General features: G+C 35.8%; 4 protein-coding genes across 5 annotated transcripts; all 4 read left to right on the top strand.

The window, feature by feature from the left end:
* The first annotated feature begins 919 nt into the window (after window positions 1-919).
* LOC105951868 (WD repeat-containing protein 26 homolog) lies at window positions 920-3,601 on the top strand. 2 transcript variants are annotated; one of them, XM_088811638.1, is made up of 6 exons: window positions 920-1,099; window positions 1,365-1,949; window positions 2,076-2,177; window positions 2,426-3,061; window positions 3,133-3,326; window positions 3,416-3,601. In XM_088811638.1, the coding sequence occupies exons 2-6, from the start codon at window positions 1,392-1,394 to the stop codon at window positions 3,423-3,425; spliced, it is 1,500 nt and encodes a 499-aa protein (XP_088667764.1). In that variant the 5' UTR covers window positions 920-1,099; window positions 1,365-1,391; the 3' UTR covers window positions 3,426-3,601. The 2 variants fall into 2 exon arrangements, with proteins under 2 accessions (XP_088667764.1, XP_088667765.1); XM_088811639.1 differs by lacking the exon at window positions 920-1,099 and having other exon boundaries at window positions 1,312-1,949.
* Window positions 3,602-3,930: 329 nt separating this feature from the next.
* LOC105951847 (WD repeat-containing protein 26 homolog) lies at window positions 3,931-6,010 on the top strand. The gene is made up of 4 exons (XM_012975307.2): window positions 3,931-4,640; window positions 4,717-4,818; window positions 4,909-5,579; window positions 5,662-6,010. Exons 1-3 carry the CDS (start codon window positions 4,080-4,082, stop codon window positions 5,527-5,529), a joined length of 1,284 nt encoding a protein of 427 aa, XP_012830761.2. The 5' UTR covers window positions 3,931-4,079; the 3' UTR covers window positions 5,530-5,579; window positions 5,662-6,010.
* A 242-nt stretch (window positions 6,011-6,252) lies between these two features.
* LOC105951969 (WD repeat-containing protein 26 homolog) lies at window positions 6,253-9,871 on the top strand. The gene is made up of 5 exons (XM_012975460.2): window positions 6,253-6,357; window positions 6,810-7,467; window positions 7,922-8,026; window positions 8,727-9,359; window positions 9,453-9,871. The coding sequence occupies exons 2-5, from the start codon at window positions 6,817-6,819 to the stop codon at window positions 9,630-9,632; spliced, it is 1,569 nt and encodes a 522-aa protein (XP_012830914.2). The 5' UTR covers window positions 6,253-6,357; window positions 6,810-6,816; the 3' UTR covers window positions 9,633-9,871.
* A 449-nt stretch (window positions 9,872-10,320) lies between these two features.
* On the top strand, window positions 10,321-13,253 carry LOC105951968 (WD repeat-containing protein 26 homolog). Its single transcript, XM_012975459.2, has 5 exons — window positions 10,321-10,454; window positions 11,203-11,765; window positions 11,885-11,986; window positions 12,132-12,767; window positions 12,946-13,253. The coding sequence occupies exons 2-5, from the start codon at window positions 11,232-11,234 to the stop codon at window positions 13,102-13,104; spliced, it is 1,431 nt and encodes a 476-aa protein (XP_012830913.2). The 5' UTR covers window positions 10,321-10,454; window positions 11,203-11,231; the 3' UTR covers window positions 13,105-13,253.
* The last annotated feature ends 1,517 nt before the right edge of the window (window positions 13,254-14,770 follow it).

Raw genomic sequence — 14,770 nt, 5'->3', positions numbered from 1 at the left:
TCAAGAAAATCGGAAACTGGAATTTCAAAAATTGGAAAGCAAAAAAGCTTGTTCCAAAATCCGATTTTTTTATCGAAATCAGCATAATTCTTAATTTCCAAAATTTCAGTCACTCATAATGTAATATACGTAACCAACGCTTATTAGAAGAGTTGGTATGTCTAAGGTTCGAGTCCCCCCCTCGGCCCTTCTCTCCTTCCTCTTGTAATGAACTTGAATTTGCTCAAAAAAAAAATAATAATAATAATAATAATATAATATACGTAATAATCAAAAATAAAAAAAACTATAATATGTTCTCCAATTTAGTTATAAAAAAATTCGGAATTTTGTATTCAAAGTGAAAAACTATTTCCATAATCGGAAATATTTGGATCGAATCGATGGAATTCGAAAATTTCGCTTTATATATTTTTTTTTTTCGGAATTGAAAAACTAATTCCGGTCCAAACAAACTCAAGAAAATATATAATCGGAATTTCAAAAATGGGAATGAAAAAACTTGTACGAAAATCGATTTTTTTTTTAATAGAAATCAACAGAATTCTGAATTTCCAAATTTCATAATCAAAAAATAAAATCTAATATATTCTACAATTTAGTTATAAAAAAAATCGGAATTTCATATTCAGAGTGAAAAACTATTTGCATAATCGGAAATATTTTTATCGTAATCGATGGAACTCAGAAAATATTTCGTTTTTATTTGTAAGAGAGAGAGAGAGAGAGAGAGAGAGAGAGAGAGAGAGAGAGAGAGAGAGAGAGAGAGAGAGAGAGAGAGAGAGAGAGAGAGAGAGAGAGAGAGAGAGAGAGAGAAACTGTTTCTTTAGGAGGGAAAATAACAATTTAGCCTTTCTTTTTTAATATAAATAAATGTTGTACAGTAGACGCTCATATTTTTCCTTCGGAGGGAAAATACAGTTTCAGCTTCAAACTCAAAAACAGCTTTATAAAATTCAACTTTTCGAATCGCAATTTCATTTTATTTTTCTTCACATTCGCTATCGATTCGTTCCAAGAATCGCGCACACAATCGCTGTTCTCTGAAGATTTTGGAAAATTCTGGAATTATCAGCCGGTTGAAGTTCTAATTACGCAGGTCGGAAATTGATTCTCTTAATCTTCTTTACGGCGTCGTTTGGTTTATAGTTTATTGTGTTTTAGTTTGATTTGCGATTTTGATTTCTGAATTTGATTCTATCGAAGCTTAATTGAGTAGCATGTGTTCCAAAAATGTTTGCGATTTTGGGTATTTCAGATTTGGGGAAGAATTGTTTTCGTGGATCTGCCCTAATAAATCAATTTGTGCATTTTTGTTCATTACTCTGTACGAAACTGTATCGAGGCGTACTTTTTCGCGGCAGGTGGATTGTACAAGAGTCAGTTAATCCATGGATTTGCCCTCTACATCATCTCAAGGGGGTGGCAATGAAGTTGTTCGTTCGAACACGGTTCTTAAGAAAACTAAACTCGTTCAAGGTATGAAGAGTCTGTTATATTCACTCGGCTACGATAGGAAAGGCAAGAGTCTCGAGAAAGGGCCCGTAATAGAGTTGCATAAAGAACTAGTAGATTTGTTTATCGAGCAAATAATTGACGGTAAATGTGATGAAAGTCAATCTACACTGCTTGATGTTTGTAAACATGCTGACAAGATATCCTTGCTTATATTGGAGCGAAAATTTTACGAACTTTTATCTGAAGACAAAGTCATGGAATCTTGTAAGACTATCGGGCTCGAGATCGCTCCACTTGATAACAGTGATGAAATAACTCGTGAGCTCTCTTCTCTGATTATATCTCCATCCGAGAATTTATGCGGTCAAGAATCGGGAATCAGGTCTCGTAAGAGAGTATTAAAGGATTTAGGAAAACTGCTTCTCCCAAAAAAATCATTGAAGCCTAGTTATCAACATGGAAAAGACGAGGTTCCGTACATAACTATACAGGTGATTTTACATATTGATATATTAGTGATTTATTATGCCATGAAGAGTGTCACAACAAAACCTATATTCCATCACTTATGTATTGATCTCTCTTTGGGGGGTTTTTTTTTTTGGTATTATATATAGACATTAAAGAATCACGGGCTGGGTGAAGTGTGGTGCGTGCAATTTTCTCCCTGTGGGAGATACTTGGCTGCCACGAGTGGTAATGATGTGAATATGTCTGAGGTAATGAAAGATTATCTATTGGCCGTACTGTGGTAAAAGAATCAGCTCAAGAAAAACCACCAACTGTGTACCGTTTTTCAACTCATATTGTTTGAAATCAATCATTATGCTCTGTTTATATGAAGCTTTACTTAACCGTCTTCCGTTTTTTTTGTTTGTTTGTGCGTGTAGCTTTACTTAAATTTACTTTCCTCCTTAAATGCTGGGGAATGGGGATCAATCAATTTTTTTTTTTTGTGTGTGTGTAGATTCGGCCGTCTCGCGGGATTGTGCGTCTGACTCCATTAGTGGGCCACATCCAACCTGTCTCGTATATTACATGGAGAGACCCCAATGATCTTCAACTTCTGACCTGTGGTGTAGAGGAGACCGTGAAGCGGTGGAAAATTTCTCCCACGGGAGACGTCTCCTGTCTCCACACGTACCGAAAAGAGAATCTTGGCACAGTCTCGTGTGCGTGGGCCCGAAATGGGAAGAGTATATTCGCTGGTCTCAATAACGGCAATATTGTCAGGTGGAATCTAGAAGGAGAAGAGGTTGGATTTTGGGACGGCAGGAGAACCACGATGATTGCTGACCTGGCGATCACTCGTAACGGGAGGGAGCTCATAACTACCCGTGATTACAATACGATACTTTTCTTCAGATGGGAAACCGGGTGGGAGAGATTCATCTACGAAGATGGCGATATAGTTTCGTTTTCAATGTCGGAAGATGGTTGTTATCTGCTTGTTAGCTTGGCCGATGAAAGAATTAATCTGTGGGACATAAGACCTGTACCTCCCCGGTTGGTGAGGACTTTCGAGGGGCATACACGTAAAAGATACGTTGTGAGGGCTTGTTTTTGTGGACTGTTTATTGCTAGTGGAAGCGAGGACTCCAACGTATGTATATTATTAATTCATTAAAAGTTTCTGTAATTTTTTTTAATATACGGCCGGTTTTATATGTATAGGTACACGTATGGTGTAAGGCATCGGGAAGGCTGGTTGGTGTGTTTGTTGGTCATTCGGACACTGTGAACTGTGTGAGCTGGAATCGAGCTCATCCTCGTATGCTGGCTTCTGGAAGCGACGATCGTACGGTAATTAGATGGGCTGTTAATGCCCACACGTATCAGACTGTTGTGACAAGAGAACTTAATTACATGTGAGTTGTAATGTAATCTCTTCTTTCAACACAATTATTATTATTATTTATTTGATGAAATCTCTTACAATTTTCCCTTCACCTGACAGGATTGAATGAATCAATACTAGAAAATCTCATAAAGGAAGAGATGTAAAGGATTGGCAGTTGTGTAAAGGATTTTCTTGATCGTACTTTTTTTTTTTTTTCCAGCTCAAAGTGTTTTTAGTTGTAAAGGAATGTAAATCGGACGGATCTGATCGAAATTAACACTTTTGGAAAACCCAATTTTTCTACGGAAGTGAAACAGTAATTCCGTTACAAACAAATTCAAGAAAATCGGAAATGGGAATTTCAAAAATTAGAATAAAATAGCTTGTTCCAAAATCGGATTTTTTTTTTTTTTATCGAAATCAACAGAATTCTGAATTTCCAATTTTGTAGTCAACCATAATATAATATACGTAATAATAAAAAATCAAAATCTAATATGTTCTCAAACTTTGTTGAATACCGTTACACTGAATTCGTTTTACCCGCTCTTAATTAATTAACCACAGAAAAATAGCCAAAAGAATTGGCAGGTTTGTTACATATGGACAACTCTGTTGTATGATTAAAAACTAGGGTTTCAAAAAATGTTTTCGATTTTGGGTATTTCTTGATTCGTATTAATTAATTAATTAATTATTTGACCTAATAAATCAATTTGTGTATTTTTGTTCCATAAAGATTCCTTTTTTTTTTCTTTGATCAAGATTCAGTTAATCCTCCATGGGTTTGCCCTCTGCATCATCATATCAAGAGGGTGGTGGTGATGCATCAGTTTTTTTTTCAAAGAGGGTTGTTAAGAAAACTAAACTCGTTCGAGATATAACCAAGTTGTTATATTCACTCGACAAAGGGCCCGGAATCGAGTTGCATAAAGAACGAGTAGATTTGTTCATGGAGCAAATAATCGATGGTAAATGGGACGAAAGTCGATCCACACTGCGTGACATTGATAAGTATGTTGACAAAATAACCTTTGTTATATTGAAGAACAAATTTCACGAACATTTATCTCGAGACGACAAAGCTGTTGATGCTTATCTGATGCTCAAGCACGAGATCGCTTCACTCGATAACGGTAATAAAATAACTCGTAAGCTGCTCCCTGCTTTGATCGTGTCTCCATCTCCATCGCAGCACAACTTCTGTGGTCAAGATCAATCAGGACTTACGATCAGCTCTCGTAAGAGAGTATTAGAAGATTTGCGAAATTTGTTTCCCCCGAGAAAAAAATACTTCGGTTATCCTCAACATGGAAAAGGGGCTCCTTATCGAATTAAACAGGTGACATTTTTTTTCCCTTTTTTTTAATACGTATATATTGATCGATGTTTATGTATTGATCGTTCCTTTATTATAGTTATTAAAGGGTGACGGAGCGGGTGAAGTTTGGTTCGTGCAATTTTCTCACTCCGGGAAATACTTGGCCGCCACCGGTGGTGCTGATGTGATCGTGTGGCCGGTAATTAATGCGTCGCGTCGCGGTTTTTTTTTTTTCTTACAAACTAATTTGTTAAATGTTATTTAAGATTGACTTCAAAGTTTTTGGTAGATTTTCGAGGATCTGTGGTTTGGGCCTATGACGACAAAATTAGTGGGCCACACCAAACCGGTCTCGTATATTACATGGAGACACGACGACGTTGAATTACTGAGCTGTGGTGTAGGGGAGACCGTGAAGCGGTGGAACATTCCTCCCACAGGAGGAGATGATCATCACTTGATCTCCTCGTGTCTCCACACGTACGAGGGAAAAGAGAATCTTGGCACAGTCTCGTGCGCGTGGGGCCCACATGGGGAGACTATATTCGCTGGCCTCAATGACGGCAGTATTGTCATGTGGAGTCTACAAGGAGAGGAGCTTCGATCTTGGGATGGCATATTGGGAATTACGAGGATTATTGCTGACCTGGCGGTCACTCTTGACGACGGGGGGAGGGAGGTTGTTGTAACTGCTTGTGAACGCAATACGATACTTTTATTCAAATGGGGAACCGAGTCGAAGAGATTCATCTACGAAGACGGAGATATAGTTTCTTTTACGTTGTCAGGAGATGGTAACTTTTTGCTCGTTAGCTTATCGAACGAAGAAATTCATCTATGGAACATAGGGTTTGAAGATCCCGAGATTGTGACGGTTTACAAGGGGCATAATGTACTAAATACGTTGTGAGGGCTTGCTTTTTCGGACGGTATATTGCCAGTGGAAGCGAGGACTCCTGGGTAAATTAAATTATTCTTTTCAAAAAATTCGTATTTTTATTATACGGAATGAGTGATCGATCGACCGGTTTTATATATATAGGTATACGTCTGGCATAGGTGTTCCGGGGAGCTGCTCGGTACGGTTCATGGTCATTCTGACACGGTGAACTCTGTGACCTGGAATCCAGCTCATCCTCTACTGGTGGCTTCTGGAAGTGACGATCATACTGTACGTATTTGGCGTTAAAAGTATACGTAAACGTGTACGTATACGCGTGTGTTACTACTTACAAGTTACTACTAGTCAAGTAATTCCGTTACAAACAAATTCAAGAAAATCGGAAATGGGAATTTCAAAAATTAGAATAATATAGCTTGTTTCAAAATCGGTTTTTTTTTTTATCCAAATCAACAGAATTCTGAATTTCCAATTTTTTAGCATAATATAATATACGTAATAATAAAAATCAAAATCTAATATGTTCTCAAACTTAGTAATTCTGAATTTCGTATTCATAGTGAAATACTGTTTCCGTAATCGATTTTTTTATTTTTTATTTCTAGAGAGAGAGAGAAAGAGAGAGCTGTTTGTTTAGGAGGGAAAATAACTGAATACTGTTTCAAACTTAAAAACAACAATTATTATAATTATAATATAAATATAAATAAATAGCAAACCCCCATTCATTTCATCAACTTCAGCAAACACCCATTCATTTCTCTCAACAATCGCGAATCTCTGCTCTCCTTCAGGCCCGAAGTTTTGGAAATTTCTCGAGCAATCAGCCCGTTGAAGGTTCGAAATCGATTTCTTCTTTATTGTGTGTTTTAATCGATTTGTGATTCTGTGTTTTTATTTAAATCGTGATTGAGTAGCATGTACGTAGATGATTCGAAACTGTGGTTTCAGATTTGGGGATTTATAACTTGTTATCTCATTTTATTCTCTGCTCTTCTTATTCATGTGTTGCGCTAATATATCAACTCATTCATTTTTTTTTTCTGTACATAATCGGAAATTGATTTATTGTTTATTGTATTTTAATTGATATATGATTCTGATTTTTATTTTTTTTGTAACCCTAATTGAGTAGCATGTCTTGTAGAAATTGTGAGTTCGAAAACGTTTCGTGATTTTGGGTATTTCAGATTTGGGGACGGAGTGGTTTTTCTGTACAGAATTGTATCTTATTACACTTTAATCGAAGCGTATTTTTCATAACGTGTTGTGAATTTTACTTGATTCAGTTACTCAATGGATTTGCCCTCTGCATCATCTCAAGGGGGTGACGAGTTTGTTGGTTCAAAACGTGTTATCAAGAAAGTTGAACTGGTTCGAGTTATAACCGAGGTGTTGTATTCGCTCGGCTATGATACGGTGGGGAAGTCTCTAGAGAGAGAATCGGGAATACATTTGCATGCCGAACGAGTGCATTTGTTGATTGAGCAAATTATTGCTGGTAAATGGAATGAAAGTCTTGCTACAGTGCGTGATATCGGTAAATCTGTTGACAAGATATCTTTGCTTATATTGAAGTACAAGTTTTCTGAACTGATATCCGAAGGCGAACTCGAAAGGGCTTTGAAGACTCTCCAGAAAGAAATCTCTCCACTTTCTAACAGTGATGAGATCGTGCGTGAGGCCTCTAGTTTGATTATATTTCCACCGCAGAATTTACTTGGTCAAGAACCGAACCCCAGATCTCGTACGGAAGTATTAAAGGAATTACGAAAGTTGTTTCCCCCAGAAGTGATGGTTCCAGATAAAAGATTGGTTGATCTTGTCGAACAGGCTATCGAATTTCAAAAGGGTGCTTGTAAGTATCACAACTCCTTCGTTAGGGAAGTGTCATTGATCACTAATCATCAGTGTGGAAGAAATGAGGTTCCTTCGATAATTCTCAAGGTAATTTTTTTTTTTTTTGGTGTAATGCTAGAATATTCATTTAAAAGGATATATTCCTTTAGAATCGTGATATACTTTCCTCAAGCAGAACACATGAACGTATAGTCACAAGAAAACCTATATTAACCTTGTTTACGTGATGATTACCTTCTTCCGCTACAGAAAACGAAATCATAGAAAACGAAGTAAAAGATGAAATGATCCTTGTTTATGCAAAAGTGTGGAAGTACACTCAATGTTCTGTCTGAATCTGTTTATATATATATATATATGTGTGTGTGTGTGTGTGTGTGTGTGTGTCGGTGTGTCTGTGTGTGTAGGATAAGTAATATGGTTTCGAATTGATTTCTTTATAGCAGTGAAAGTAATACGGTTTCGAAATGATTCGCAGTTATTTCTGTTTTTTTTTCTTATAGTGTTGTTTATCCCTCTTTTACTTTTGTAAATGCTGTAGAAATTATATGGACTATGGTCTCAAATCAAGTTGTTGAAATTTTCTCACGATGGGGAATACTTGGCCGCAGTATCACCGACCGATCCTTATGTGAATATATGGAAGGTAATGGTGCTGCTTCTTTCGATTTTTTCTTTAATTTTTGTTTAATATTGAGTAAAAATTACTGTGCAGTGATGATTCTTAAACCATTTGATGTTGGTGACTGTATATGTAGTAAGATATTTCAGCATAGAAAAGACAGTAAATTAAGAGAGACACGGGAAAAAATAGCACACCGGCAAAGATTTGATGCCCGATTCAGACAAACTGTTTTTCTTCTTTCTTTTTTTTTTTCAATATCAGTCAATGTTAGCAATACTAATTCAATTCTGGTTAGCATGTGATTAATCCATAGAATGTGATATAATGCAGATATGAGTACATGACTACGACTTTATCACCAAAACTAGTGTAGGAATTTCAGCGAAAGATCCATGTGGAATCTGTTTTATCGTGCGTGACATTTCCAAAGTCTATTGTATTTTACCATGCACGACACTTACTTTGTTTTCCCCTCTTTGTTTTATAAATTGAAGTAAGCTAATCGAGAGGGAAAAAAACACGAAGAAAGGAAAACAAAAGGAGAAATTAGTCATACGTGAACACGATGAAGTGGATAAACTATTTCTGCGCTGTTGGCTGAAATGAAATATACATACTGTTTTAAACCGCTATGTTATGTCACCTAGTGTACGAATTTCAGCGAAAGATGCATGCGGAATCCTTATATTGTTTTGAATCGTCATTTTATTCCATTTTGTAGGTTGAAGCGATTGACTCATTAAAGTGGAAGGGTGATTTATTCGATCGCCAAGCACCCGTCACCAATATTACATGGAGCCCTGATAATACACAACTTCTGACCTGCGGTTCACATGAGGCTGTTAGACGTTGGAGTATTCCTTCTTGCGGTTGTCTCCACACGTATAAAAAAACGGGTGTCGGTATGGTCTCGTGTGAGTGGGCCCCAGATGGGCAGAGTATATTCACTGGTGGTAACGACGACAGTATTGTCATGTGGAGTCTTGAAGGCCGAGAGATAGGATGCTGGAAAGGGGATAAAACCACGTTGGAGGCTGACATGGCGATCACTGGTGACGGGAGAGAGGTAATAACTACCTGTAATCAAGATAGGATACTGTTGTTTAATTGGAAGCGGGGTACCTCGAGATTCATAACGGAAATGGGACGTACTATAATCTCGTTTTGTTTATCGGAAGACAGTAAGTATTTGCTACTGAGCCTATTGAATCAAGAACTACATCTCTGGTGCATTGAAGTTCCTCCGAAGCTGGTGAAGGTGTACAAAGCCCATAGGCCTCCTTCTTATTCAGTGAGGGCTTGTTTTGGTGGGCCCAGACAAATGTTAATTGTCTGTGGAAGTGTAGACTCCCAGGTGGGTATTATTATTATTATTCAATTTTTTGAAATTTGTGTTAATGAAGTGATAAAACAGATATATACATACTGTGTGTGTGAGGGTGTGTAGGTGTACATATGGGATAGGGAAACGGAAGGGCTGATAGGCACGTTGGCTGGTCATACGAAAAGAGTGAACTGTGTGAGCTGCCATCCGGTTGATCCGTATATGTTGGCTTCTGGAAGTGATGACAATACCATACGTATTTGGGGAAACACAAATGGTGATGAAGAGTTTCGACCGAATTAATCAAACATGTAAAAAAGAAAAAGAAAAAGAAAAAACGAGGAATCGCTTTTACTTAGTATATAATCAATCAAACATGTAAAAAAAGAACACATCTATCTACTTTGTTGTTCTCTTCATAGCATTGGCGGTTGTTGTTTCATTCATAGATAGGTGCATGGTTTAAACTGTAAACAATTTTCTTGGTTTAAACTTGTTAGTAAGCAGTGGCAAATTCGAGATTTTACTCATTTTCATTTTGATATATGTCTTTTTTTTTTTCTTGCTTTGGTTCTTTGTTGTTTTTGGCGAGTTTTTTTACTCATTTTGATTACTCAAAATTGAATTAAATTTTTAATTATAGATATATTTACATAAACTATAAAAATGAGCATAAGTTCCAAATAATAATAAGAATAAGAATAAATAAATAAATAAAAATCCAAAAGATGAGTATAAAAACTTATCGTCTAAATAATAGCAAAAAACTCCCTCAGAAGATATTTTATTCAGCACACAACCCCTAAAAGATGAGTATTTACTATTTAGGGTTAGTTTGCTAATAAAATTGAATCAATGAGGATTTTTTTTTCTAAAAAAAATAATATAGGGTTTTTTTAACAATAATAACAAAGTACAAGGGTACCAAATGCAATAACCCGTTCCTGTTTTTTTCTTGGGAGGGAAAATAACTGATTCCGCTTCAAACTTAAAAAACAGAGCATCACCAACCCATTTCAGAAACCCATTTCTTTCAACAACCGCAAATCTCTGTTTCTTCAATCGCTGTTCTTCAATCACTGCGAAATTTCTTCAATCAGCTGTACAAGTTCTGAAAAAACGCAGGTTCGAAATTTGTTCATGTTTATTTTTACTCATTTCGAATCTTCTTTTACGGAATTCGTTGCTTTATTTTTCTTACCCTAATTTAGTAGCATGTTTATGGAATTTATTGGAAATTATGAGTTCCAAGATGTTTGTGAGATTTAGTATTTAAAATTTGGGGTAAATTGATTACTGTGTTTATCCGAGACTAGGGTTTCTGGCTTTCTTCGATCCATTCATTTTAGGATTTTTGTTTGGGTTTTTTTGAAGCGTAATTGAATATCACGATTAGAAATTATGAGTTCTAAAATTTTTGTGAGATTTAGTATTTAAAATCTGGGGGAATTGATTACTGTGTTTATCCGAGACTAGGGTTTCTGGCTTTCTTCGATCCATTCATTTTAGGATTTTTTTTTGGGTTTTTTTGAAGCGTAATTGAATATCACGATTAGAAATTATGAGTTCTAAAATTTTTGTGAGATTTAGTATTTAAAATCTGGGGGAATTGATTACTGTGTTTATCCGAGACTAGGGTTTCTGGCTTTCTTCGATCCATTCATTTAGGATTTTGATTTTGGTTATTTGAAGCGTAATTAAATATCAGGGGAAGTATGTAGACGATTAGAAATAACGAGTTCTAAATTTTTTGTGATTTTGGGTATTTTAGATTTGGGGAAGAATTATTGCCCTAATAAATAATTCATACCTTTTTCTATTCTGTACAGAAATATTGCATTTTAATCGAAGCGGTACCTACTTTCCGTGGAAGGTATTGTGAACTGCTCATTCAGTTACTCGATGGATTTGCCCAGTACATCATCTCAAGGGGGTAACAGATTTGTTGGCTCGAAATATGTTTTTAAGAAAGACGAACTTGTTCAAGTTATAACCGCTGTGTTATATTCACTTGGCTATAAAGAGACAGGGAAGTTGCTAGAGGAAGTCTTGGGAATACAGTTGCATTCCGAACGAATAAATTCTTGTATAGATCGTGTAAAGGATGGTAAATGGGATGAAGTTCTAGAAATTTTGCGTGATCTTAGTTCAAGTGTTAAGAAGATGTCCTCGGTTATATTGAAGCGAAAAAAATTGGAACTATTATATGGGAGGGACGAAGTTGAACTCGTGTCTCGTGATGAAGTATTAGAGGATTTGAAAATTTTGATTCCCCCAACGCTGATGATTCGAGAAAAAAGATTGATCGATCTTTTCGAACAGGCTCTCGACTTTCAAAAGAATTCTTGTAGGTTTCACAACTTGTCGGTTGGGGAAGTATCATTGTTCACTAATCATCTGTGTGGAAGAGAGGATATTCCTTCTATTGGTTTAGAGGTGATTTACTTATTTAGAACTTGTTGGTAAAAGAAATTATTTACTAATTCTGATGTGTTATGTCATCGTCTGCAACCAATTGACCTCTCGTTTATTTTATTTTTTTGTAAATGCTGTAGAAAATAGAGGGTTTGTGGGGTGAAGTATGGTTATTGCAATTTTCTCACAATGGGAAATACTTGGCCGCATCAACCAGAGATTGCTTTGTGATTATATGGACGGTAATGCTGCTTTCTTGTTTCAAACTAATTATCTCTCAAGTGTTATTTAAGATCATTGCGCTATGTTGTGTGAATCTTTATATATGTATTTCATTTGATCAAGCAATACATTATTACCCTGTGATCATTTTTTTCGTTTTTGTAGGTTCTGGAGTCTGGCAGATTTTCGTATCTGACTACATTAATGGGTCACACCAAACCAGTATCCAATATTGCATGGAGCCCCGACGATAATCAACTTCTGACCTGTGGTGTAGAGGAGACCGTGAAGCGGTGGAACATTTCTCCCACAGGAGTCTGTCTCCTCACATACGGAAAAGATTGTGGTACAATCTCGTGTGCGTGGGGCCAAAATGGGGAGAGTATATTCGTTAGTTTTACTGACGGCATTATTGTCAGGTGGAATCTACAAGGAACAATGGGGCAACAATGGCGACCGATGAAGCCCACTAGGATCGCTGACCTGGCGATGACATGTGACGGGTCCGAGATTATAGCAACTTGTAAAGGAAATGAGATAATGTTCTTTGACTGGAGGTGGGAGTGCGTGAAATTCATAAAGGAAGATGGAGCTATAGTGTCGTTAACTTTGTCAGAAGATGGTAATTTTCTGCTTGTTAGCATGTTGAACGAAGAAATTCATCTGTGGAACATAGAAGATTCTGCTTTTCCAGTGATGGTGATGAAGTACAAGGGCCATAGACGAAGACGTTTAGTTGTGAAGGCTTGTTTCGGTGGAATCGGTCAAGGCTTTATTGCCAGTGGAAGCGAGGACTCCAAGGTAGTATGCTATTTTTGAACTATTTATTCATGTTTCTTGATTGGATGAACATGTGTACTTAAAACACATATGCTTTGATCTTATTACTAGTCATCAAAGCTAAGCCTCGTATTTTTTTTATATACGGTCGAATGAGTGACCGACCAGTTCATATATACGGTTTTATCTATATATACAGGTATACATATGGAATAGGTGGTCGGGGGAGCTGATCTGTACGTTGGAAGGACATTCTGCAGTGGTGAACTGCGTGAGCTGGAATCCAGCTAATCCTCATATGCTGGCTTCTGCAAGTGACGACCGTGCTATACGTATTTGGGGAAACTCCCACATTTGACAGAATTAAAAGATCGTATTTCTTGTAATAGTACTTTTGCTTCTTTTTTTTTTTTTTTTTTTTGTTTTTTTTTGTGTGTGTGTGTGCAAATTATGGTTTACTTTGATGCTGATAACGAGATTGTGAAACGTGGAATATCGGTTCTGATATAAGCTCGATATAATGCTCTAAATGCTTGGTGTGAATTTTTTTTGGACGAAACTCAATTTGATATGAACAGCGTTCGTGTTCGTGTTCGTGTATTTGTTCTTTTTTCAATTAGATATGAAGAGCAATGACGGATCGGATTATGCATAACATAGGAATTTTCATATATAGCAAATTCGAAATATCACAAGAGAGGATTTTCGCAATTCACTCGATTATTTTAACATAAAAGTAGCTATCTAGCTAGACTTATTCAATTACAGATCGAAAATGGATCATGACTTTCTAGGCTTCTAGCTATACAAACATGTATTACACAGTAAGAACGAAATTGAAATCATCGTTTTTCTTTTTAATGTGCGAATGATCCACACGGAACACTTCCTCGCATTGTTTATTATCTTTCGATGCATCCGCCACCTGTACGCCACCCGATTTTAGGTTATTCTTCGCAGCTTCTAAGTGACGAATAGCATTATTATAATTCTTCGAGCAACGGTTGTACATTTCTCTTAATCGAGCACTATGCGTCCCCTGAACCAAAGCGTTATAAGCACTAAATGGATTTCTTTCGCATTTTTCGAAGCTAAGTCGATCGAAATCTGTGCAAGGCCTTTTGCATCTACGTTTGTAATCCGATGGTCGGATTTTAAGAGCTTGTAGCAACGGTCAGGATTGCTTGTTTTCGAGCATAGATGTTTTATCTCTTTGTCTGTGATTTTGTTGATGATATTAAGATGGTTGATACGAAAATGAATACATGGGAGAATGTAGTAAACAGATTCATTTTTTTTTTCTTTTTTTTCTTTTTTGATTTTTGTTATTTGTTTTGGTGTGATTTTTTTGCCTTTGCCTTAGCTTCTATATATAGGAGTTAATTAGCAAGTTTATTAGGAATATAATAATTATTATTATTATTATAATATCGTATTTGTTGATTATTTTAACAAGAAATATTAATTGTTATTTTCAATTACATACAATATAGTATATAGTATACAATATATGCACAAGTCACACACTAAACAATAATCAAGAGTTCAAGACCACAACATTAAATTCTGAGGTTGCAACAAAATTAACTCAGTAATTTTTTATTAAATTAATATATCAAAAGGAAAGTAAAAAAGAGAAAAAAAAAAATGGTTTCTGAAATAATGTGAAAAGACAATTATAGGGCATTGCATGCATGCATGCATGCAGCGGTCTATGAATCTAACCAATTAGTAAGAAAAATAATATATATATATATATATATATATATATATATATATATATATTATATATATATATATATATATATATATATATATATATATATATATATTATATTGTGAATACAAGCTTATGGATGAATACATGAGAAGATGTAGTTTATTGTTCGAACAACTGATCAACAAGAAATATTAATTGTCGTTTAATTTGCAATTAATTCCCATTCTTGATTACAAAGAAAGAAAGATGACTTGATCTTGCTATACAGAAAATCAGAGTGAAATTAAAATAGTATAAATTAAAC

Source organism: Erythranthe guttata, chromosome 13, assembly GCF_056151865.1.
Source record: "Erythranthe guttata isolate IM_541 chromosome 13, IM_541, whole genome shotgun sequence".
Lineage (NCBI taxonomy): Eukaryota > Viridiplantae > Streptophyta > Magnoliopsida > Lamiales > Phrymaceae > Erythranthe > Erythranthe guttata.
This window is presented reverse-complemented; position numbering and strand designations above follow the sequence as displayed.